At 42.5% G+C, this 25,482-nt stretch overlaps 1 long non-coding RNA gene and 1 gene segment (V, D, J or C); both read right to left on the bottom strand.

Annotated features, from left to right (window-relative positions):
- Positions 1-23,654, bottom strand: part of LOC125168496 (immunoglobulin heavy variable 3-23-like) — a 136,829-nt gene extending 113,175 nt beyond the window's left edge. The window contains 1 exon segment of the V gene segment in view: positions 23,515-23,654. Within this exon segment, the coding sequence occupies positions 23,515-23,560 (46 nt within the window).
- Positions 914-23,241, bottom strand: LOC125168517 (uncharacterized). The gene is made up of 4 exons (XR_007153161.1): positions 23,103-23,241; positions 19,246-19,254; positions 10,466-10,470; positions 914-924 (listed from the first exon to the last, which is right to left on the bottom strand). It is a non-coding gene; the product is annotated as an uncharacterized LOC125168517 (long non-coding RNA).
- Positions 23,655-25,482: the final 1,828 nt, after the last annotated feature.

Here is a 25,482-nt window from a genome sequence, read left to right on the forward strand (position 1 = left end):
CAATAACATGTTTCACCTCTCATTCCATGGAAATGGAGTGGCTACAGGTATCCTGCGACAACCTGTGCCTCTCGGATATGTCCTATAACTTTCTTCCAATGAAAATTAGACCTTGGGCCATCAGGCCCCACTGCATGCTTGCACCCCCACAACTGCTGTCTGGATACATTAGGATCCCCACTCACCTCTGTATTCCTCTCTGACAAGTTTGTAATTTCCAGGCCCACCACCTACCTACCAGCAGGCCACTGACCAACCCCTCCATCATCTTGTGTCATGTTAACAGTTTAAATAAGGCTATCCCACTTCCATCCCTAAAAAGGGAGACCTGGGGTACCTGGGTGGCTCAGTTGGTGGGCATCCTACTTCAGCTCAGGTCATGATTTTGCGGTTTGTGAATTTGAGCCCTGCAACAGGCTCTGTGCTTTCAGCTCAGAGCCTGGAGCCTGCTTCAGATTCTGTGTCCCTCTCTCTCTCTCTGCTCCTCCCAACTCACACTCTTTCTCTCAAAAATAAATAAACATTAAAAAAATTTAAAAGGGGAGACCCTACTTCATTCCACACGATTGCCCTCAGCTACAGGAATGGTTTCTGGGACATCTGGTGGTCAACACTGAGTTCTATATAAAAAAACTTTTTTTTTTCTTTTACATGTATTTCTTATTGAAAGGCAGAGAGACACAGGGTGTGAGCAGGGGAGGGGTAGAGAGAGGGGGAGACATAGAATCTGAGGTAGGCTCCAGGCTCTGAGCTGTCAGTCCAGAGCCCGATGTGGGACTTGAACTCACAAACTGCGAGATCATGACCTCAGCTGAGGCCTATAGCTTAACCAACTGAGCCACTGAGGTGCCCCACCCTGACTTGTATTTTGTGACAGCTTCTGTATGTGGGGAAAAATAGGAACCACTCAGGCCAGTGTCCCTACTACAAGTACTCCAGGCGTCCTCTCTGCCTGCTGTAAAATCACTCTAAGCCACTGGGCTCCCAGGTTTTCCCAAGCTTGCACATCTGCAAAGGGAAAGACCGCCACTGTTCACAGGCATTCCAGACATACGCTGGAGTCTTCAGGGCTGTTGGCACCCTCTGGAAATCCCACAGGTCCTAACCGCCATGAGTACCAGAGGACAGAGGACATTTTGCCAGCAGGCCTATAATTGCTGCCCTATTATATGCAACTGATCTTTCTGCTAAAATTGCCAACAGTCACTCTCCAGCCCAAACCGTGAGGAGACTGCCACTGTCTCTCCAGCGACTGACAGAGCTCACAAGGCTGTCAAATACACAGCCAAGATCAGAGGCCCCTGTCCTTTCCTTCACTTTAGAAGCCTGCCTTGTTCCCTGACTTGGACTATTGTTTATCATGTAAGTTCCTCACAATGGGAAAAGACAGGTGGACAGATAATGATCAGAAGGGGTGTACATTGGGGTTGAATGGGCTTGCTGAGGCCCCTTTCTTCTCTCCTTTGGTCTTGCACCAACCCCATGAGATGGGATAATTAGGAAACTGAGAGAGAGTGGGTTCTTCCCAGGCATCCACTAAACCTCTGACTAAATTATTTCCCAGGGCACTACTTGTAAATCTCTCCAAGTTTTGTATAATATCAGCAGGCCCCAGGGAGTCCCTCTAGCCCCTCCCTACCCACTGGGGCTCTCCAGATGGATTTGACAAATTGGCTTCCTCTTTGCTTAATGGCTGCATGTTTGGTGGATGGACTGATGCTGTCTGACTGGATATGCCAGTGCCACAAATGTGGTAAAGAATGTAATGCCTGAAATGGTTCCTGGATTTGCCATTCCATTATGGATTTAGCCAGACCAAGGAACTCACTTCAGCACATAGACAAACTATGTACTTGCAAAGACTGGGGGTGATAATTAGAATTTCATACCCCACATCATCCTTAATCATCACAGAAGAGGACAATGAGGATATGTGGAACAGGGGAACAGATATGGAACATGAAAAACTAGACACAAAATTCCTTCAGGAAAAATCCGCCTGGAAAGTGGCCTGGAACATCCAGAATCATTGTCCTTGGCCCTTAAAGAGATTTGGAATGCTCCAAATAGCAGGCAGGGACTGACCGCCTTTGCAACAGTATTTTCGAAAGGAGTCCTTAACCCTTTCTTTACTGATTGAATGAACTTCATGATAACTTATATGACCAAGTTGATGCCATGCATAGCCATGTCCAAGAACTAAGAGGTACACTTGGGTCATATCATCCACAGATAATAAGAACATGGCCTCTGCCACTGACTAGCCTTGCCACCCTTTCTACAGAATATGGGACGCTCATCAGGTCTTCAGAGAGCACCCAGTGCCACCTCGCTGAGAAGGACCTTATGACAAACTGCTAACCGACTACACTGCCATCAGAATTAGGGAAAGATTCCTCTGGATTCACGCAAGCTGCACAAAATAGTTCCGGATCGCCATTGTCAAGACCATGGATGACCATCCCCATGATGACCATTGGTAAGGATTCCCAGAGCCAATTCCCAGGCTCCGGAAGCACATGGCATCACATAGTAGGTCATGGATAAAAAAACTGCATTTCCACCTAGTTTCATTTTCTGGCTCTTTCCTGTCAGGAAAAAAAAAAAACTTTTTAAAATGGAGCCCACCCTTTACCCCACTATTAAAAGACTGACTATATTTCCTGCTCTCCCTCTGAACCTCTCTGTCTATCTTCAGACTGCATCTGCCCCATTCACCTGTGTAGTTATCTCAGCAAGTCAGACATAGACCCCTACACAGGTTTTCCAAGTCCTGTCTACATTAAATAATCAGTCTGATTGTCAATTTTTTTGACATCAGGATAGCAAGTAAGCCCCCAAAGCAGTGTTATTTCCAGCCAATGCAAGCAGGTGAATGCACCATGTGGATGGACAAATGGAAGGGTGTGGTGTCCACAACCAGCACGACAATGTCACTCTGCCTTTCCTTCCACTGCATTTATTGGGACCACAACTTTGATGGAAGCTTCAGGATGGTCCTTTGCTCAGGTGAAGTATTGGGAGAGAATATTTCCCTTTGTATGAAGACGTTCATGGTGCTGGGTTCTCTCTCTCGGTGACATAGCAAGGCAACCTGGTGCCAGATGGTCACTAGGTGCTCCAGCGTAACCCCCATGGCACACTTTCCAGATCCCAAAATGTTTCATTGGCACTCAGACTACCTGTGCATCAAGTGGCATAGTTCAGCCACTTCCAGGTAAAGCTACCTAAATGCACAAATCATATGAAAGTAGACCAAAAATCTGGAGTAGCTCAGTCAGGTGACAGAACCCACCTTATAGCTGCTGAAGGGCTGCAGGCCTCCCATGTCTCACAAACTTTCAGGAATGCATGATAATTGACCAGTGACAGTGACCCTCAATTGCCCAGACCAGTGGGAACTCATGACAGGCTCTACATGAGCTGGTCATGCTAACATCTTGGCACTCTTTGGACTGTTAGGAATTCCCAAGGCAGCAGGGTAGAGATGTACGGGTTGAGAGCAGACTGTGGCTGGGACTCCTTGGTCATCGATGCTGAATGGGACATACTGGCTAGCTCAGTCATGCAGAGTCTCCCCTGTGGCCCTTTAGATACTTTCAACTGCCTAGACAGTCTTGGGAACATGAGCCATCTTATGGACAGCTGGGCATTTACAATGCAGTAGTCAACTGTAAAGTGCCACCTGTTAGGAGGGGGCTTTAATGCCCATCAAGTGGGCAGACTGAAAGGAGAACTGGTGTGTTTAATGTCCCCCCTCCTTCAGTAAATCTTGAATTATGGGCTGCAATTACTCAGTCCTCTATTGCACACAGTATTGATGTACATATACTGTCTTAATTGGATGTGTGGGGGGGTGCAATTTGCAGTCCTACAGATTCCTGATATGTAGCTCCCCCCAGGAAAGCCAGGCACTGGGTTTGTTCCCACTGGCCTGGATGGCATGTGAAGGCATCCACACCATTAAGAAGACAATGCAGGGTCAAAGGGGCCACCGTTGCTAAAAGAAATTCAGTAAAGATTCTTCCAATAGTGACATCAAAGCGATATTGAGACCCATCTACTATCCCTCCCTTTATATCTGGTAAACTAAAGGGCACCACACTTATATTTGGAGGGGTTCTTGGGAAAAACTGTACCTTGCTTCAGGGTCAATGAGACGAAGTGTTGTCTGTGTCTGTGTCCTACAGGGTAATTACAGAAGTGTAGAGGCAGTTGTCCCAGGAGGAAGGACATACTCCCCAAACCTCCGGGTCCCTAGGCAGGGACCTTGGCATCTCCCCAGCCACTGGGATCTCAGCTCCCCACTACCAGGGCTGTCATGTCCAGAGAAGTGATGGCACCCACCTGAAGGGTAGGAACAGCATTCTCTTGAAGATCCCAAAGAGTCTGATCAAAGTTTCTGACTTGTGTTCAGGCTGTCCTGAGATTTAGTCACTAGGGACCCCTCTTCTCAGAGCTGTGCATAAAGAGAAGTGTGGGCCTCATCTCTAGGGCAAGAGATCTGGGTTGAAGTTCCACCCCTTGAATGGGGCACTTCTGGGACCCTCTTGTGGGCTCCTATCTATGGAGGTGGTGATCCCATCAGCATTTGCAGCAAAGAAGTCTTGGGCTTCTTGAAAATTCTCCTTTTCACATCTGACTATGGCATGCATGCTAATGCCTGCTACACTAAAGCTGGTATTTCCATGAATTGTATTGGCACAAGGCTTAAGATCAGAGTGGTCCTTCAAGAAGACCTCCTTAGATTCTGTTGTCAAGTGCCTCTCCTCCAGGTGCAAATGGACAAGGGCTCATGGGCACATGACATAAGGCCAAAAAAAAAAAAAAAGTAAAACCCACACGCATTGAATTGTCCCCATTCTATCTTAGAGTTGGATTGCATCACCTGGACTTGACCTCTCCCAGTGGGCCTGTGCTGTCCTGCCATAAGAATCCAAGTCTGGAGAATCAGAGCTTCTTCCTTCCTACCTCTGTGGGCTCTGGGGCCCTGGGGAGCCTCTTGATCCAAGTCTTCCCTTTTTATTTGGTCTGTGTCTCCTGATTACTTGAGAATGGATGGGGATGAAGTCCCTAACTTTTCACAGGCTCACCTCTGTGTGGTTATTCGAGAAGGCTCTCAGAAAACCAAAGTGGGAATCCTAGGCAGATCCTTATCTAAGGTTAAACTCACGGAAAATTAGGCAAGAGAAAGAGAGCAGGGATTCACATTCATCGGGCTCCAACTGGATGCCAGACTCATCCACAGGCACTTGTGCCTGCCTTTCTGATTCATTTCATTGGGTGCTCCATTCAGTCTCATGGTCTCAGTCTCCCACATTTGGAAATTTTGTCTCCAGAGAGGCACAGCTTGTGCTAGGTGGAACCTAATGCCAGTCCCCTTCCCACACAGCCCACAGACACCCCAGTGTGGAACAGGCAGTGTGGGTGGGTGGTAGCCCTCCATTATCCTGAACCCACATTGGGACTGGGGGAAAACAGATTACCTGGAGAATGAGAAAATGTTCAGTGTGCAACCGCACAGTTTTGGAGACAACTCATGAATTTGTCCCTGAAAGAGCTTGTGTGAACGTCTCTTAATTCTGGAAGCATATACCTCAGTTCAAGACCCAGATGCTGACTCAGGTCCTCTTCACATAATCTGGGGCTCAGTTTGGGCTCTTGGAAGCTTAGATATATACGTAGAGGCCACAAGCATGCAGTTTTTAAGTTTTATTTCAGCGTTCTGGTCAGTGAGCCATGAGAGATGTGTGTCAGAGCCTGATGTGCCTGTGGACCCCTGTGTCTCCTGCAGACCCCCAAAACGTGGATGTCAGCTCTGCAGCCTCATTACTGTATTTTCACACATGTGCCAGTTGGATTGTCTATAGTTGTTCAGCAGTCAGGAGGCTAATTATGGATTGTCGTCAGCTACAATCAGTCCCTTAACTTTCTTGGGGTTGATAATTTGACATTTGTGGCGACACCAAAAGGAATGCAGGTATTATGGCTTAAATGGGACCAAAAACTGCTCTGAGATATAACAGGGATTCGTGAGTTTGCCTGACTGGCTCCATTCTTCTTGGAGGGGTCCACTGTCTGTGCTCCTACCGGTGCCTCGTCCAGTGCACCATGGAGGATCCCAGCTTATGTGACACTGGCAGTTCCTGTTATTGTCGCATGACTCTCTGTGACTGCGTTTCTCTGGGATACAGTCATAGTTCAGCTGAGCCACACTGACAGTGCAGTAGGTGTCCTGACAGAACTTTTTACGAGCATAGGGGGTACCAGTTCTCACATGACCAATATCGGTTGTGCTATGACATGCACCCAGCCGTAAACACCAGAACCCTGAGATCTCAGACGGATGGAATCCAACATGCTCTTGCAGCTGAGGGAGATGTGTGAAATCCTACACTGCAGCCTTCCACATGGCATGTGTGTGTGGGAACAGGGTTCAGTGTTGAAATCCCCAGGGTCTTCTGTAGTGTCCATATCTGCTGCTTTATTTATTTATGGTATAGCAGACATCTTCACCTTTCCAGAATTCTTGCAAAGATTTCTTGGCAGTGCATAGTGTGGTCAGTGCAGTTCCCATGATAGCATCAGCCCTCTTCAGTGCATGGGGTTCCAGCTTGCATATGGAAGTCATCAGGGTACGCCAAGGACACCCCACATCAGGACTCTGGAAGATCACATATATTTTGGATTGGCCTGCCAAGTGTCCCAGCATCGAAATCAGTGCAGTTTGTATAGCATCTGCCTGTATTACATTTGTCCCCAGGGGTTAAAATACAATCACTCATACAGCATAGATTGCTATAGCACTGCTCTAAGGAGCTGCAGTCACAATGCTTGCCTGGGTCAGCTAAGTAGTTTCCGAAATGATTGTGGGTCAGGCTTTTATTTCAATGCACCATTTAGATGTTGAAGAGACACTTGCCTAATCTTCCACTGATTATGTACTGTGTATGATTGAAGGAACACTTACTGAAATCTTCAGGTATACAAGGGAATTGGGTCCTAATGCAGTTGGGCCTTTTCTGGCAAGCATATTCATCAGTTTCAACCCACAAACCTATATATTTTGCAATCTGATGTGTTGCTATGACAGACAAGAGTAAATAATATCAGCCTAAATAACCCATCATGATAGGGCTTTGTGGATGGCATATAGTACCTACAGCTGGACTGAAATTAACTTCATGGGATCCATCTCAAATCACAGCTAAGGATAAATGTGGTTTAAGAATTCGAAAACCCTTGGACTCATAGTATCAAAAAAAAGGACTCTGATGCAACACATATTTGCCCATGTTAGCTGGATCTCTCTCATTATAAATTATCATGAAACCAATATAGTAACTTACATGAATCCCATGAAACAATGAGTCAATTAAGCTAACTAGCCTTATTAGGAATTGGGTACATTTTGACCCGTGGTTGAACACACTATATATTGTTTTGGAACTGAGAGCAAAATTCCGTGATGGGATGACTACAATTTACTAGAGATACTGAGGACTGCACTGGCATTTGCTTGAGGAACAGGGGTCCCTATCCTCCTTATATCCCAGGTTATAAGTAGGTCCCATTGCGTTGGTGTCTGCCACTCTCTGAGAAACAATGTGTTCAAATGTTGGGAATTGCTGATGTGTCTGATTTCATAGGCAAGGTCATCCAACTTCATGATACCTTCAAGGCTCTGATAACACGTGTTCATGGTGACCATGGAAAGAGGAATCTCCTCCAGGTAGCCGAGGTAGTAACAGTCTGGAGGCATGGAGGGGTAGTCCATCAGAAAGGCACCTGATCATCTTGAGTCATCATCAGCAGATGTATGGGCCAAAAGGGTGTCTTGTGCCACATGTGGATAATGTGTCTCTTGGCCCCAAAACACAGGCTACAGGACAGCAAGCCAGGCATCTGAATACCCTTGCTGTTGTGCAGCTCCTTCTTTGTAATTACCATATGAAGGAGATGTAGCGCCATGAGGGACGACCTTGAGACCCTGGACAGGAGCAGCACTGCCCAGAGTGGAAACTGCAAGAGGGACACCCTCAAGGTGACCTGGCCCTCTGCCAGCCTCATGCCCCTGCTCCGGGACATCTGCCAGTGAGAGTGGATAAATGGAGGATCCTCAGCAAAGTGAGGTCTAGGCCATCTGACAGAACAGAGGGCTGTACCGGGTGGCCAGCACCCTGCACCTGGGATCCACTTGTGGGGTTAGGTAACAGTCCCAGGGTGTGGCATTGTGTGACCCTGCACAACAGTTCAGCTGGGGTGGATGTGGGAGAAGCAGGTGAGCCAGTTCAAGCGTCCTCACATGGACATAGTAAGGACTTGGACCCAGAGACATGGCTCTATTCAACACATTCCACCTTTAATCTAGCTAGTGAATATGGGATATGAAATTTTAACACCCTGAACTTCTCTACCAATTCCATGTCCTCTGGTACTGCTGGGTCACTTTCTATGGACGACTGCTTTTCCTCATTATGGAGAGCAATGCTTCCTACTTCCTTGGGATGTGGAGGTGGACATTGTCAATTTTACCTTTATAGGTGACTAAAAGAATAGCTTTGTCGTTTTTCCTGTCTCATTCTGGTTAGACATTGGTTTTCAAGCCATTTGATCCTTTTGGTTTTTGGTTTGAAGCTTCCTCTGAGTTTACCGAGGAAACATTTCCCAGTAGTCTATGTTATTATTCGTGAAGTACAAGGTTGTATTTTAGTTTGTTTTGTTTTTTTTTATGCCAGCTGGGGAGAACAGAAAATACTGCTGATCATGTGTGAGCCCCAGGGGTTTTCCACTCTAATCCCTTATTGGGGTTCTTCCCTGGCCTCTGGCAGTCTCCTCCCATGCATGTGTGGTTCCCTCCTCAGCTGGAGATGCCAGGGAGTTGAGGTAACTTTGGCAGCTTGCACCGTGGAATCTGCACATGATCAAAAGACGTTATCAACCATGGAACTCTCTTGTTTCATTAAATATGCTCTACTCCTTTAATACCCCTGCGTCAGGGAGAAACCTCAGAGTTGGCTTTTGGACAGGAGTCTGTATTCTCACCAGTGGCTGGCCTTGTGCATAAAGCTCAAATTCCTTTCCTACCAAAACGAAAACTTTGAACGTTGACCTTTCCAGCAACAGGTAGCTGAATTTGGGTTTTGATAACAATAAAACAGAGTGGAGTGGCAGTTGCCAGGGGCTGGCAGCAAGGCGCAATGAGGGTTAGATATCAAGGGGTGTGATTTTCTGCTTTGGAAGACGACTAAGTTCTAGAGGTCTTCTCCACAACATTACATATGTAGTTAACAATATTGTACTGTACGGTTAAAATTTAGTGAAGAGGGTGGATCTCAGTTTCAGTGAGATCTTACCACAATACACGAGTTTTGCTTCTCACACAAAATATGTATGGACACACACTCTGTACTGATAAGTGAAAATAATTTTAAAAAATGTACATACTTTGGATCCTAACCCTGGGGATATGCCATTAACAAATATCCTCTTCCATTCCATAGGTTGCCTTTTAGTTTTGTTTATTGTTTCCTTCACTGTGCAGAAGCTTGCTATTTTGAGGTATTCCCAAGAGTTCATATACGTATGTATTCAATTTTCTTGTAATATTTTTAATTTAAATTTAAGTGTGTTAACCTACAGTGTAGTATTGATTTCAGGTGTAGAATTTAGTGATTCATCACGTACATTAACACCCAGTTCTCATCTCAACAAGTGCCCTCCTTAATGCCTATCTCCCTTTTAGCCCAACTTCCCCACTTCCCCTGTTTGTTCTCTGTATTTAAGAGTCCCTTTCTGTTTCTTCCCTCTGTTTTTCTCTTATTTTTCCTTCCCCTATGTTGTGTTTCTTATATTCCACATATGAATGAAATCATATGATATTTGGCTTTTTCTTACTGACTTATTTCACTTAGGTTAATACGTTGTTGTTCCACCCACATTGTTGTAAATGGCAAGATTTCATTCTTTTTGATGGCTGAGTAATATTCCATTGTGTATATTAACCACCTCTTCTTTATGCGTTCATCTCCTGATGGATATTTGGACTCTCCCATGATTTGCTTATTGTTGATAGGGCTGCTATAAACATTGGGGTCCATGTGCCCCTTCGAATCAGCATTTTGGTATCCTTTGGATAAATACCTAGTAAAACAATTGCTCGATCACAGGATGGTTCTATTTTTAATTTTTTCAGGAATCTCCACACTATTTTCCAGAATGACTGCTCCAGTTTGCATTCCCACCGTGTTAAATTTAGCCATCCTGACAGGTGTGAGGTGTTATCTCATTGTGGTTTTGATTTATGTTCCCTGACGAGGAGTGACAATGAGCCTCATTACACGTGTCTTTTCGCCATCTGGAAGTCTTCTTTGAAAAATGTCTATTCATGTCTTCCGACCATTTCTTCACCAGATTTTTTTTTTTCAGTGTCAAGAGTGAGAAGTTCTTTATAGATTTTGGATACTAAGCCTTTATCTGATATGCCATTTGCAAATATCTTCTCCTATTTTGTCAGTTGCCTTTTAGTTTTCTTGATTGTGTCTTTGCTGTACAGAAGCTGTTTATCTTGAGGTCCCAATAGTTCATTTTTGCTTTTGTTTCCCTTGCATCTGGGACATGTCCAGTAAGAAGTTTTTTGACCGAGCTCAAAGAGTTTGGTGCCTGTGTTTTCCTCTAGGATTTTGATGGTTTCCTGTCTCACATTTAGGTCTTTCATCCAATTTTGAATTTTTTTGTGTGTATATTGTAAGAAAGTGGTCCAGTTCCATTAGAGTTTCCTGTTGCTGTCCAGTTTTCCCAACACCATTTGTTGAAGGAACTGTCATTTTTCCATTTGATACTGTTTCCTGTTTTGTTGAAGATTAGTTGACCATTAATGGGTTTTCTACTCTGTTCCATTAATCTATGTGTCTCTTTTTGTGCCAGGAGCATACTCTCTTGATGACTACAGCATTGTAATATAGCTTGAAATCCAGAATTGTGATGCCTCCATTTCTTTTCTTTTTTAGGATCGCTTTGGGTGTTCAAGGTCTTTTGTGGTTCCATGATAATTTTAGAATTATATGTTTTAGCTCTGTGAGGAATGCTTGTATTATTTGACAGGAATATTTGAATTGAAGTATTTGCATTGAATGTCTAGATTGCTTTGGGTAGTATCAAGATTTTAACAATGTTTTTTTGTTTTAATCCATGTGCATGGAATATTTTTCCATTTCTTTGTGTCTTCTTCAGTTTCTTCCATAAATGCCCCAGGTTTTTCAGAGTAAAGCTCTTGTAACTCTTTAGTGAGGGTTATTTCTAGGTATCTTATGGTTTTTGGTGTAATTGTAAATGCGATAAATTCCTTGATTTCTCTTTCTCCTGCTTCATTATTGTTGTATCGAAATGCACAAATTTCTGTATGTTGATTTTGTATGCTGCAGCTTTACTGGTTTATTGTATCAGTTCTAGTGAGTTTTTTTTTGGTGGAGTTTTTGAGGTTTTCTGTATATAGTATAAAATTTAGTCCAAAATTGAATGATCCTATTAAAAAAATGAGTCGAAGGCATGAATAGACTTTCCAAAATGCAACATACAGATGGCCAATAAACACATGAAAGATGTTCAACATCACTCATCATCAGGGAAATATAAATTAAAACTACAACAAAATATCAACTCACTCATTTCAGAATGACTAAACTCAACTACACAAGGAACAACAGGTGTTTATGAGGATACAGAGAAAGAGGAACACTTTTGCACTGCTTGTAGGAATGGAAACTGGTGCAGCTTGTCTGGAAAACAGCATGGGCGTTCCTCAAAATGCTAAAAATATAACTACCTTATGATTGATCGATTGAACTACTAGGTATTTACCCAAAGGATACAAAAATGCTACTTTAAAGGGGATTGAAACTGTATGTTTATAGCAGCCCTATGAAAAACAGCCCAGCTATGGAAACAGTCCAAGTAAGCACTGACTCATAAATGGAAAGTATATGTGGTATATCTACACACACACACACACACACACACACACACTCATACTCATACACTGGAATGTTTCTCAGCCCTGAAAGGAATGACATTTGCTATTTGTAATGATATGGATGGAGTTAGAGAGTATTATGCTAACTGAAACAAGTGAGCGAAAGACAAATATATGATTTCATTCGTATGTACAATTTAAGAAACTTCAAATGGGAAAGGGGACAAAGAAGAGAGAAGAGCTATACCAAGAAATAAACTTTTTTCAATGGTTTTAAATTTATGTTGAGATAGAATGGGGGGAGGAGCAGAGGAAGCAGGAAGGAGAATCCCAAGCAGTCTCTTTGCTGTCAGTGCAGAAACCAAAATGGGGCTTGATCTCAGGATCCATGAAATCAAGACATGAACCCAAATCAAGAGTCTTAGGCTTAACCCATGGAACATATAAACCCAACAAAACAGATTCTTACCTATACAAAACAAACTTATGGTTACCAGAGGGAAGGTGGGAGGAGGTTTGGGGAAGTAGGTGATGGGGTGGCAGGGCTGCACTCATAATGAGCACTGGGTGTTGTATGGAAATGTTATCACTATATTTTACACCTGAAAGTAATACTACATTGAATGTTTACTATGTGGAATATGAATAAAATCTCAAATGGTGTATTTACAGTGTCTGCAAATGGCCTTGTTGGCATACAGCCAATGAAGAAACATTTATTCCAGAAAATATACTGACAGACGGAAAAGCTAGAATTTTGAGCTAAGGTATGTGCCTTTCCTTCCCCACCCCAGCTCAGCAAATGGAAACTCCAGTGCAAGGAGCTGGGACTATAGGCATGTGCCACTGAGCCTGGCTGCAACCTCCCCTCCAGACTATCGTATCCAATACACAGGGTTCCTGGTGACCAGTTCCTGTTCAGAGGTCTCTTTCCCAGAGGGACAGGATGTCAGTGACCCTAAGCTGTTTGCCGTTGAGGCCAAGCATCAGCAGGTGCCACTGAGATGAGCGACTCACTCATTGTAGGCAGCCCCACTCCCATGATGGAAACTCTGCCTTGGGCACAGTCCACTCGGGATGCTGGGAGCCTGGTCGCCCCAGACCTGACTTGTACGGCAGGGGTCTCATGCCACTAGGACAAGCAAGCCTCAAAGAAGTGCAGCTGCCACTCACCCCTCAACTGAGCCCTTATTTTGTCCCCACCTGCAGCTGCAGAGTTTTGCCCAGGGCAGGGGGGAGCTGGAGCAATCCACTAAACCAAGGTGCAAATCTGTTCCAGTACAACTGACTTCATTTACAGATGAGGGTGAGGAAGGTCTGGGCCTCATGTTGTGGGAGAGTCAGGTGCAGGAGACAGATGGTTTCATTGGAGTATTCCTGACCTACTCCTCCTCACCTGCAGGAGAGAGCCAGAGCCAGCAACAGTGGAGGGAACAGCTCCTGTCAGAACACATGTGAGATTATGGCCTCAACAACTCTCCATTCAGAGGAGTCCGAGGTTGTAGGGTTTAGTCTGTGGAGAGTTGAAACATGATACCATTGTTGAGCACAGGATAGCATTCAACATGAGGCAGAGGAACTTTCCATGTGAGTGTTGGGCAGAAAGAGATAAAGAAACTCAGCCAAACACTGTCACCCTGGGCTGGCTGTGTGAATGTCCCAGGCCATACCACCTCTGTAGTCTTTGAGACGACTTCCCTTCCCTCATATCATGTCTTTGAGGTTCTCCTAGTTTCAATTCTGCATCAATAGCGTCACATTTCTGTGGCAAAGCATCCCACTGATGGAAGTTTCATACTTGGTTTATTCCTTTTTATTTAGAAAGACTTTTGCCTCATTCCTATCTTCTAACACTAAGATGCTATAAATATTTACACACCATTTATTTTGTGAGCATGGGATGTCACTCTGGAGCAGACACTCGTGAGTGGTATTTCCAGGTTACATGTTAAGTCAGCCATGTATAATTTCATAAGCAACAGCCAATGGTTTTCCAGAGCTGGTGTTCGTTTTTCATTCCTACCTGCAGTGTTTGAGGCTGCACGTGTGCTGGATGCTCACCTGGATGGTGTTGCCAGTGTTCCCTTCATACCTGAGCCCTCAGGATGAGTGCATAGGGCATCTATTGCATTCTTGATTTGAATTTCCTTGACAGTCGATGGTGTGAAGAGTCTTTTCCTGTCCTTACCTAATGTGTCTACAACCTCTAGGATGGGATGTTTACTACGCAAGGCTGTGCTTGTTTTATAGAGGGTTGTTTCCTTTCTTCCTATTGACTGTTGAGGGTTCTTAGCATATTCAGGATGCAAGTCCCTTGGTGGTTATGCAATTTGTGAATATTGTCTCTTCCTGTGTAACTTGTCTTACTGCTATTGATTGTCACGTTTTCAGAAAAAATTATTTGATTTTCACAAAGCCCATTTATACTATTTTTTTTAATTTTTTTCAACGTTTATTTATTTTTTGGGACAGAGAGAGACAGAGCATGAATGGGGGAGGGGCAGAGAGAGAGGGAGACACAGAATCGGAAACAGGCTCCAGGCTCTGAGCCATCAGCCCAGAGCCCGACGCGGGGCTCGAACCCATGGACTGTGAGATCGTGACCTGCCTGAAGTCGGACGCTTAACCGACTGCGCCACCCAGGCGCCCCTATACTATTTCTTTTTATGGGCCTTTGGGTCTTAGGTATATTTGGTTTTCATAATGATTGATTGCTTCTGACTTATAATTTTTTTAAAAATTTTTATTCTTGAGACAGAGAGAGAGAGAGAGAGAGAGAGTGCAAGCGGGTGAGAGGCAGAGAGAGGGAGACACAATCAGAAGCAGGCTCTAGGCTCCAAGCTGTAAGCATAGAAACTGACACGGGGCTCAAACCCATGAACCGTGATATCGTGAACTGAGCTGAAGTCAGATGCTTAACTGACTGAGCCACGCAGGCACCCCACTAATTTCTTGATTTACAATGTAACTAAAATCTTTTTTGTTTTCTGGTTTCTCTCAATGCTGACTTGTTCGCTAACTGGTCCTGGTCTCTGTTGTTTGTTTTTAAGTTTATAGTGTGTAGTAACTCATTTTCATGGCATGGTTTTTTCATAATATATGGAAATTCTGGTCTCATGCTGAAATTGAATTCCAAGTTTCACAAGAGATGCTGTGTGTGTCTTTTTGGCCAGATTGTTCATCATATTTGATCGATGTGCTCCGGGGTCCAAAAACACGTTAACCTTTCCAGGTTTGGGGGTTTCTATATGTGTCAGGAGCCATTGAGCTCTGTGCACACAAGCAAGTTCGTGACTCAAGATGTTTCCTTCACAATTCTATGCGAAACGCTGACAATTCATTCTATGCATTGTCACTGTCAGACACTTCATGAATAGAACACACTGAAACCGTTTTATCATTTCCTGAAATTGTTTTTTGTTTTGCATGTTTGGGAGTATAAGATTTCTTCTTCATTCCAAGGGGAGCTCATACTGCATTTTTGGAATTATTCCAGGCTTCTCATCTCCTAATGCTTTTGCAATGTGCTGTACAGTGTTTCACTAAGTGCATATTTAGGTTTATTTGTACTCTGCCACTTTGGGTGATAGGAGCCCATGAAACAGGCTGCACCATATGGGTTTTTATTTGTCCCCATGTAAGTGATCGGTCATATTGAACATTTATAGAACACATAGCCCCTCACTTTCATGCACCAGAAATGGGGACATGCTTCTTTTCAAAGAGAAGGGAAAGGAATATAAGGGAGCGGAGCCAGTAAAGTGGCGGGAGGAAACCCGGAGCCTGGCAGGTGTGTCCATCTCTCCACACTTTCCAGTTCTGCAGATGAGGGTCCCTGCTGTGGGCCAACCTGGGTTCTTGTGCAGGTGTCTGGACAAGCTGCCCATGGGGTGTCGGCACAGTGGAGTTGGGAAGGGCAGCAGTGGTTTGAATTCCAGCCCACCTGGAACCACTGTAAAAGTCATGAGTATGTTAATTAATGTCCACTAGCAGTTAGGGATAAAATGAGTAAATGCAAGAAGTTAGACTCACTACCTTAGATTCCGTGTTCATGACAATTTGTGACAATGTTTCTCCCTTCCTTTTTTTCCACTTTTCTAACTTTTTAAGTTTGTGTTTAAATTTTTATTAGATTACATACTGTGTGATATTAATTTCAGTAGTAGAATTCACTGATTCATCACCTACATTCACATCCAGTACGCATCAGAACACATGGCCTACTTAATCCCCATCATCCATTAACACATCCCCTACACCCCTGTCCTCCAGCAACCCTCAATTCATTCTCTAACCTTAGAGTCTTTTATATTTTTCTTGCTCTTTTTTCCCTTTCCCCTATGTTCATCTGCTGTGTTTCTTAAATTCCCCATATAAGGAAATAATATCATGCTTGTCTTTCTTTGACTGCCTTATGTCACTTAGCATGATATCCTCTAACTGCATCAACATCTTTGCAAATGGCAAGATTTCATTCTTTTTTATGACTGAATAATATTCTAATCTATACATATAGCACATTCATCACTCAGTGGACTTTTGGTCTCTCTCCTCACTTTGGCTCTCATTGTTAATGCTGCTATAAACATTGGGGTGCATGGGCCTCCTCAAGTCAGAATTTTTGTATCCTTTGGGTGAATACCTAGAAGAGCAATTACTGGAGTACAAGGTAGTTTCAGTTTTAAGTATTTAAAGTGTTTTCTGGAATGGCCACACCCCTTTGCATTCCCATCAAGAGTATAAAAGGGTTCCCTTTTCTCCTCATCCTCATCAATATCTGTTGTTTCCTGAGTTGTTAATTTTAGCCATTCTGAGAGTTGTGAGGTCCTATCTCATAGTTTTGATTTGTATTTCCCTGATGTTGAGTGATGATGAGTATTTTCATTAGCCATCTGGATGCTTTGTTTGGAAAAGTGTCTAGTCATGTCTGCTGCCCAATTCTTCACTGGATTGTTTGTTTTGCATGCTGAGTTTGATATGTTCTCTATAGATTTTGGACAGTAAGGCTTTATGAGATATATCATTTGCAAATACCTTTTTCAATTATGTAGGTTGCCTTTTAGAGTAGTTGATTGTTTCTTTAGTTGTGCAGAAGCTTTTTATTTTGATGGGGCCCTGGCTGTTAATGTTTGCTATTGTTTCCTTTGCCTTCTGAGACACGTCTAGTAAGAAGTTGCGATATCCGATGTCAAAGAAGTTGCTGCCTGAGTTCTCCTCTAGGATTTTGATGGTCTCCTGTCTCACATTTAGGTCTTTCACCCATTTTGAATTTATTTTTGTGTATGGTATAAGAAAGTGGCTCGGTTTCATTCTTCTGCATGTTCTGGTTCAGTTTTCCCAACACCTTTCATTGAGAAGACTTTTTTTTTTTTTTTTTCCATTACATAGTCTTTCCAACTTCCTTCAAGATAAGGTGACCATACATGTGTGAGTCCATATCTGGGCTTACTAGTCTGTTCTACTGATCTGTGTGTCTCTTTTGTGCTTGTAGCATACTGTCTTGATGACTACTGCTTTGTAATATAGCACGAAGTCTGCAATCATAAAGTCTCCTGTTTCTTTGTGTAGCATAGACATGTCAACAATACTTTCACCTTTAATCCTGAACATTGACTATGTTTCCATTTCTTTGTGTCATCCTCAGTTCTTTCATCGTGTTTGTATTTTTCAGAGTATAGATCTTTTAACCCGTTAGTTATCCTATTATTTTTGATGCAATTGTAAAGGGATGGAATTTTTTTGGATTTGTCTTTCTGTTTCTACATTATTACTATATACAAATGCAATAGATTTTTGCATGTTGATTTTGTTTCTTGTTACTTTGCTGAATTTGTGTATCAGTGCTTGCAATATTTTGGTGGATTCTTGGGTTTTCTATATAGAGTGTGTGTCATTGTGAAAAATGAACGTTTGACTTCTTTCTTGCCAATTTGAATGCCTTTATTTCTTTTTGTTGTCTGTTTGTGAGGATAAGACTTCCAGTGCTATGTTAAGTAGAATGATGGGAGTGGGCATCCCTCTTGTGTTACTGACAGTAGAGGAAAAGGTTTTTTCCCTACTGTGGATAGTACCTGTGGGGTTTTCATATATGGTCTTTATGATGTTAAGGTATGTTTCCTCTATATTTTGTGGAGGGTTTTTATTAAGAAAGTTGCTGTACTTTGTCAAATGCTTTTTTTTACATCTATTGGGAGGATCATATACTTTTTATCCTTTATCTCATCTATGTGTTGTATGACATTGAGTCATTTGTGAATATTGAACCGCCCTTACAACCAAGGAATGAATCCCACCTGATCGTGGTAAATGATAGTTTTAACGTATTTTTGGATTCAAGTTGCAATTATTTTCTTGATAATTGTTGCATCCATGCTCATCAGGGCTAGTGGCTTTTACGTCTCCTTTTTAGTGGGGTTTTATTTGATTTGGAACCATGGTCATACTGTTCTTATAGAATGAGTTCGGAAGTTTTCGTTCCATTTCTATTATTTGGAACAGTTTGAGAAGACTAGAATATTTTATGCTACTTAAATAGATTATTTATCCTCTTCTCTAAATATCAGGTAGAATTCACCTGTGAAGCCATCAGGCCCTGGTCTTTTGTGTTTCAGTAGAGTTTTGATTATGGATCAATTGCTTTGTTCATTATCAGTTCAGGTTTTCTATTTCTTCCTATTTCAGTTACTGTAGTTTCCATTACTGTAGGAATTTATCCAGTTCTTCCAGATTGACCAGTTTGTTGGCATATAAATTTCCAAAATATTTTCTTCTAATTGTATTTCTGTGCTATTAGTTGTGATCTCTCATCTTAAATTTATGGTTACATTGACTTAGTCCTTTCTCTTTTGTTTTTCGTAACTCTGGCCTTGGGTTTATCATTTTTATTTATGATTCCAAAAACCAACTTATATTTTCACTGATCTGTCTAATATTTTGTTTGTTTCTTTATCGTTTGTGTGCTCTAATGTTTTTTATTTACCTTCTGCTGACTTTAGGGTTCATTTGCTGTTCATTTTCTAGCTTCTTTAGTTGTGATGTGGGTGTGTGTTTGAGATTTTTCTTCTTTCTTGAGTTTGGCCTGTATTGCTATATATTTCCCTCTGCCAACCACTTTTGCTGCATCCAGATGGGGCACTGGCATGTTTTCATTTTAATTTGCATCTATGTATTTTTTATTGCTTCTTTAATTTCCTGAAAATCTCATTCATTCTTTACCACAATGTTCTTTAACCTTAGGTATTAGTGGTGTTGCCAAAGTTTTTCTTGTGGTTGACTTCAAGTTTCTTAGTGTTCGGTATGAAAATGTGCATGTATGATCTCAGTCTTTTTGAACTTGTAATGAGCTGATTTATGACATAGTATGTGATCTGTTGTGGAGAATGTTGCATGTGCAGTCAAAAAGAATGTGTATTCTGTTGCTTTAGGGTGGAATGTTCTGAATAGATCTGTTAAGTCCATTTGGTCCAGTGTGCCTTTTTGAGCCATTGTTTCCTTATTAATTTTGGCTTAGGTGATGTGTCCATTGCTGTAGGTGGAGTGTTGAAGTTCTCTATTATTATTCTTGCATTATTATCAATAAGTTTTTAATGTTTCTTATTAATTGATTTATATATACCAGTGCTTCCACTTTTGGTGTATAAATATTTAAAGCTTTATATCTTCTTGTTGGATAGACCCCTTCATGATGATGTACTGACTTCCTCATCTCTTGTAACAGACTTTGGTTTAAAATCTAGTTAGTGTGATATGAGTATGGTACTACACCTTTCTTTTCACGTCCATTAGCCTGATAAATTGTTCTCCCTCCCCTCACTTTCCATCTACAGTTGCTTTGGGTTGAAAATGAGTCTATTGTATGTAGTTTATAGAAGGTCTTGCATTTTTTAATACCATTCTGATATCCTTTGTCTTTTGATTGGACCATTTTTCCCTTTTACATTCACAGTTATTATTGATAGATATACACTTTTGCCATTGTGTTATCTCTAAAGTCCCTGTTTCTGGAGATTTTCTCTGCTTATTTCTAGTCTTTGTTTCTTTTAGTCTTCCTTTTCCACTCAAAGAGTCCCCTTTAATAATTCTTGCAGGGCACTTGTATAGAGGCCATGAACTCCTTTCGTTTTTGCTTTTCTGGGAAATTCTATCTCTTCTTGTATCCGAATAACCCTTTCTGGAGAAAGTATTCTTGCTGCATAATTTTCAACTGAGCATGTTGTGGATATCATGTTACTCCCTTCTTGCCTGAAGGTTTCTGTGGATACATCTGCCATAATCTTTTCTTTTATCTTCCTCTTTAGTTAGTGACCTCTTTTGTCTTGGTGCTTATAGGGCTTTCCTTTTTCTGTGTGCCAATTTCTCTATGATATGTCTCAGTGTTGGCCTCCTTTTTAAAATAATGACATTCTCTGTGCCTCGTATATGTATATGTCTGTTTCCTTCCCCATTTTGGGAATTTCCCATGGTAATTCACTCAGATAACTCTTCTTCCCTTGTTTTCTCCCTCTCCTTCTTCTGGGACTCCTTTGAAAAGAATTTTATTACACATTATGGAATTGCTGAGATTCCTAAGTATATGTTTGTGATGCAATATTTTAATTTTCCTCTTCCTTTCTGCTACATTTCCCCCATAATTTTATCTTCTATGTCACTTGCTCATTCATCTGCTTTCCGCCTTGAGGTCATTATATACCATCAGTTTCACATCTTGGTTACAGCATTTAAAATTTCAGCATGACTAGGTTTTAGGTCATTTCTATCTGCAGTAAGGGTTTCCTTCATGTCTCCTATGCGTTCCTCAAGCACAGCAATTATCCCTATGATAGTTGCTAAAAATTCTATTTCCTTGTGAGAGTTTTTAGAAATGCTGTTTGAGGCAAATTAGTTATATGTGCTTTAATAATATCCCTGGCAATGACCTTTTATCATTTTTTTTTTTTGGGTGAATTCCTCCATCATGGTGTATGTCTATATCTCTGCTTTCTTAAGTGTTTTAGAAAATCCTGTTTTGTTTTCTGCTTCTAGAGTAGTGTCTTTATTGATAAGTGTTCAATTGCTGTTGAGGGCTTGACACTTTAGGAAGCATTTGTTGCATATTCTGTGTGCACTGTGCTGTCGTGTATTGGCTGCTCTGTCCCTCAGCTAAGTCCTCTGCAGAGTTTCTCCCTGTCTTCATTGATGAGTGTTTAGACATTGTCCACAATGTTGTGAGTTTTAACTAGGTGAGTTTGTTCTGCCTGTTAAAAGAGGCTAATTCCTATTTCCTCTAGAGGTGAAGCTATGCTTCACTATATGGTCAGTAGACTTGGTGCCTTTGGGGGTATATGTCGTCTTTTGAGGGAGGGGCGCGGTGCTGATCTGGTTTCCAGGCCCTATTTCTCTAGTAAGGAAGCACCTGAGGAAGGGAAGGGGGGTATAGCTTGGTGTCAGTGGCTCAGCTTCTACTGGAAGGTGCTGTGCTGCTCACTGAATTCTGTCCATGCTGATTGGTGGGAGGAAATATTGGCATCAGCTCCCTGTCTAGTCCTTTGAGTTGGAGTTCCCAGCCTCCCCTGTTCAGGAAGCCCTCCTACAGAGAGAACAATCTGTACCTGTGGGTCCCAGGCTTCCATCAGAACCCTGCCTTCACCCTGTCTGTGTCCAAACCATTGGCCCACCTGGTGGCACAGGGCTCTTATGTTTTATCTCAGGAGCTCTAGCTGGGTTTGAAAACTGCAAATTATATGAACTCAATATGACTGGGACCCCACTGATCCTCTGTGAGAGGGTTTCACTGTTATGTGGCTGGAGCTGTTTATCCCAGGAGGGCAGTTGCATGAACACTGGGGGCTTGGAGTTCATGGTGAGGGAGAACAAGAAGGCAGCGTTCAGTTAGCTGCTCTCAGCAGAGGCTCCTATGCTAATGACCATGGCAGTGCAATGATGCCTATCAGCTCTCCTGCCCCACGAGAGTCAATACACCCTTTATGCAATGCACCCCAAGAAGGGAATTGTCTCTCCCCAAGTCGCCCAGGGGATTTCAGACCACAATGCCCCCTATGCAACTCTGCCTTCCTTTTCCACTGAAGCACAGCTATACCCACCAGGCTCCATGCCAGTGATGGCTTGGACTTCTAAATCTTCCGTCTTTGAACTGCACATTTACAGGAGGTTAACTTGTCATGATTACCTTTATGTGTCATCATGACTGCATCATGGGTGCCCAGACTCCCCACTGTTTCTGTGGATGTCTGTGAAGTGTTCCAGAAGAGACTGGCATTTCTATCCATGGTTTCTGTCTGCTTGGGCATCACCCATTCCATTAAGGTTCTGAATATAAACTGATGCAGAGGGAGGAGGAATTCCCTAAGTTTTACTTCCCATGTGTGTGTTTGAATTGGAACATTGGTCTCCTCTGGCCCTTGTTCTGAGAGTTACATCATCAGCTCTTCATATTCTGAGACTAGAAACTAGTTCAGAATCAAATGAGAATTACACCACTGGTTTTCCTGGGTCTCCAGCATGTGAGAGTGGAATGAGAGGGCTTATCAATGTATTTAGTCATGGAAACCAATGTGCTTTGGTTTCTGTTGCTCGGGAGAATCCTGACTAATACATGGAGATGAATTATCTCTTCTTTAGAGGAATTGAATAAAGCTGTAGCTCATTTAAATTCCTGAGTAGCAAGTGCCGGGAGGGAAGTGTCACGTTGTTTGGGACAAGTGCTGGGTGAAGATAATGGGGGTCTGGGGGTTCCTGTAGGCCTGGCTGCACAGGGAGTGCATCTGGGACTCCTGTAAAGGTTCAGCTGTTGTGCGTCAGGAAATCTGCAATTCACTCATACTGAGGGACAGGAGTAAGGAATGCAAACAACTGAGTCTTTTGTGCATGTTAGGGTAGTTTTCCTATGACAACACAGTTGCGAATTCAGAGAGTTAATAGATAAACGCAGAATCCTGTGGCCAGAGAGGCTCCCTAGAGAAATTGCTGTGTGGAGAGGCAGCCCCAGACCCTGACAGGAAGCCTGCCTGTGACCTCCATCTGCACCTGCTCCTGGGAACACAAACCAGAATTGTGCATAGTGTGCGCCCCCTGGTGGTGCTGATCCCCTCCTGCAGGGAGGTTTGTGTGTGGGCTCCCAGTGAGGTCCCCTCACCATGTCTCTTGCACAGTAATATGTGGCCGTGTCCTCGGTCTTCAGACTGTTCATCTGCAGATACAGCGTGTTCTTGGCGTTGTCTCTGGAGATGGTGAATCGGCCCTTCACGGAGTCTGCATAGTATATGCTACTTCCACTACTACTAATATACGCGACCCACTGCAGCCCCTTCCCTGGGACCTGGCGGACCCACTGCATGGTATAGCTACGGAAGTTGAATCCAGAGGCCACACAGGTGAGTCTCAGGGACCCCCAAGGCTTCACTAGGTCTCCCCCAGACTCCACCAGCTGCACGTCACACTGGACACCTGCAGACACAAGACATCTTGGTCAGGAATCTGTCACACATCCACTCTTTCTCAGTCATGTCCACTCACATGCTCAGTGTCTCTCGTTCACCATGAATTACCTTTTAAAAGAGCAACAAGGAAAACCCAGCCAAGCACAAACTCCATGGTGAGGTGTGTGTGTTCTGTGCTGATCACAGAATGGGAACACCTGGGACTCCCGGGGCTGGGGCTCCTCTCCCAGCTGCAGGGTTGGAGCTGGACTGGTTTAATCAGCACAGGGAGGGCCCTATTTGCATATCCCCTGACTATATATGAAGCTCCAGACTTAGATTTGTTTCAGATTTAAAACCAGTGTTTGAGAAGCACTTCTAGATCACTTCTTGCAGAAGACGCTGTGATAATTCTAATCTGTGAACACAGTTATCTTTTCATCTGTGTTTGTCACTTTACATGTCTTTCTCCAAGCACATCATGTTTGGTCTGCTATTTTACTTTTTAATGAAATTTAATCCCAAATACTTTATTTTGTGCCATATAATTTTAATGCGTGTTTATTTTTGTGTGAAAGAGAGAAGGAGAGGGAGATCAGAGAGAGAGAAGGGGACAGAGAATCCCAAGCAGGCTCTGCACAATCATTGCAGACCCTGCCTTAGAATTAAACTCAGGAACCATGAGATCATGACCTGAGTCAAAATCAACAGTAGGCACTTAACGGATTGAGCCACACAGGTGCTCCATTTTGTGCCATTTTCAATTGTGTGATTTTGTTAGTTTTTTCATATACTATGTTTTTGATGTGTGGAAATAAAACATATTTTTGTATGTTGATTTGTATCCTGAACTTTTCCTGAGTTTATTAGTTCTAATACTTTTTTTGTGTGTGTGGAGTTTCTAAGGTTTCACTATGTGTAAGTTCGTGTGATTCTCAAATAATTTTCTTCTTACTAATTTACATGTCTTTATTTCATTTTCTTACCTAATTTTTATGGGTACATCTGCAACTTGTAGGAGCAGCAAGCTTTTTCCTTCTTTGCTTCTGTGTTCTTTGTCTGGTCTAAGGATTCACTTGACATAAGACAGATATACAGAAGAGAATAAGTTTCATTTTGCATGTGCACAAGCTTCCTAATAATATGACACCAGAGAATGAAGAAAGTAGGCGGCCCTTGTGCCTTTTAGAAAAAAAAAAATGGATTTGCGAAGAGTTAACAAGACAGAGATTTGGGTTTGGGTAAGTCAATTAGTGAGGAACTAACCAGGCTTGTTTGCACAGCCTTCTTGGTGCTACGTTCCCATTTCTGGTGCTAAGGATGGTTCTTCCACTCTGGTAGAGGGGAAGAAGTTTCCCAGGAGAGATTTATTTCCTGCTCTCAGGGGTCAAGGGTCACAGTTTCCTTAGACTAGCTGTTACTCAAGTGACTTTCCTCCAAATAAGCAATGTGACAAGATGACATACATTGGGTGCCATATTTTACTGGTCTTCATGTTACCATGTGGAATACCTATGTAGGGAATGAGCATCCTTGCCCGGCTCCTAACGTGACAGGAAAAGCTTCAGTGTTTCACTGTTAAATATGATGTCAGGTGTGGGCTTTTCATCTATGGCCACGATTTTGTGGAGGTTATTTCTTTCTTTCCCTCAGTTGCTGAGATTTTTTACTAATGACAATTTGTTGAATTTTGTCTAGTTTTATATATATCAATAGATGATGATATAGGTGATCAACAGATGTGACTGCATTGTCACATATGACCCTTTCATTGTGCTGTTGCATTCACTATACTAGGAGTTTTGCATGTATGTCCATCTGAGATATTGGCCTTTAGTTTCTCTTCTTACAGTGTCTTTTGATTTTGCAGCATAGTAAGGTTGGTCTTGTAGATGAATTGGGGCATATTCCTTTCTTTTCAGTTTTTGGTAAGAGTCTGAGAGGTATTGTCATTAAGTCTCTTTTATATTTTGATATAATTCATAGATAAAGCCCTCTGTTACTTAGCTGACTTTTTTTCTTTTGGGGCGGTGTATGATTAGATTATATATTGAATTTTATTTGTTTTCATTCTGTTAATTTTCTATTTCTTCAAGT

The sequence above is a fragment of the Prionailurus viverrinus genome, chromosome B3 (assembly GCF_022837055.1).
Source record: "Prionailurus viverrinus isolate Anna chromosome B3, UM_Priviv_1.0, whole genome shotgun sequence".
NCBI lineage: Eukaryota > Metazoa > Chordata > Mammalia > Carnivora > Felidae > Prionailurus > Prionailurus viverrinus.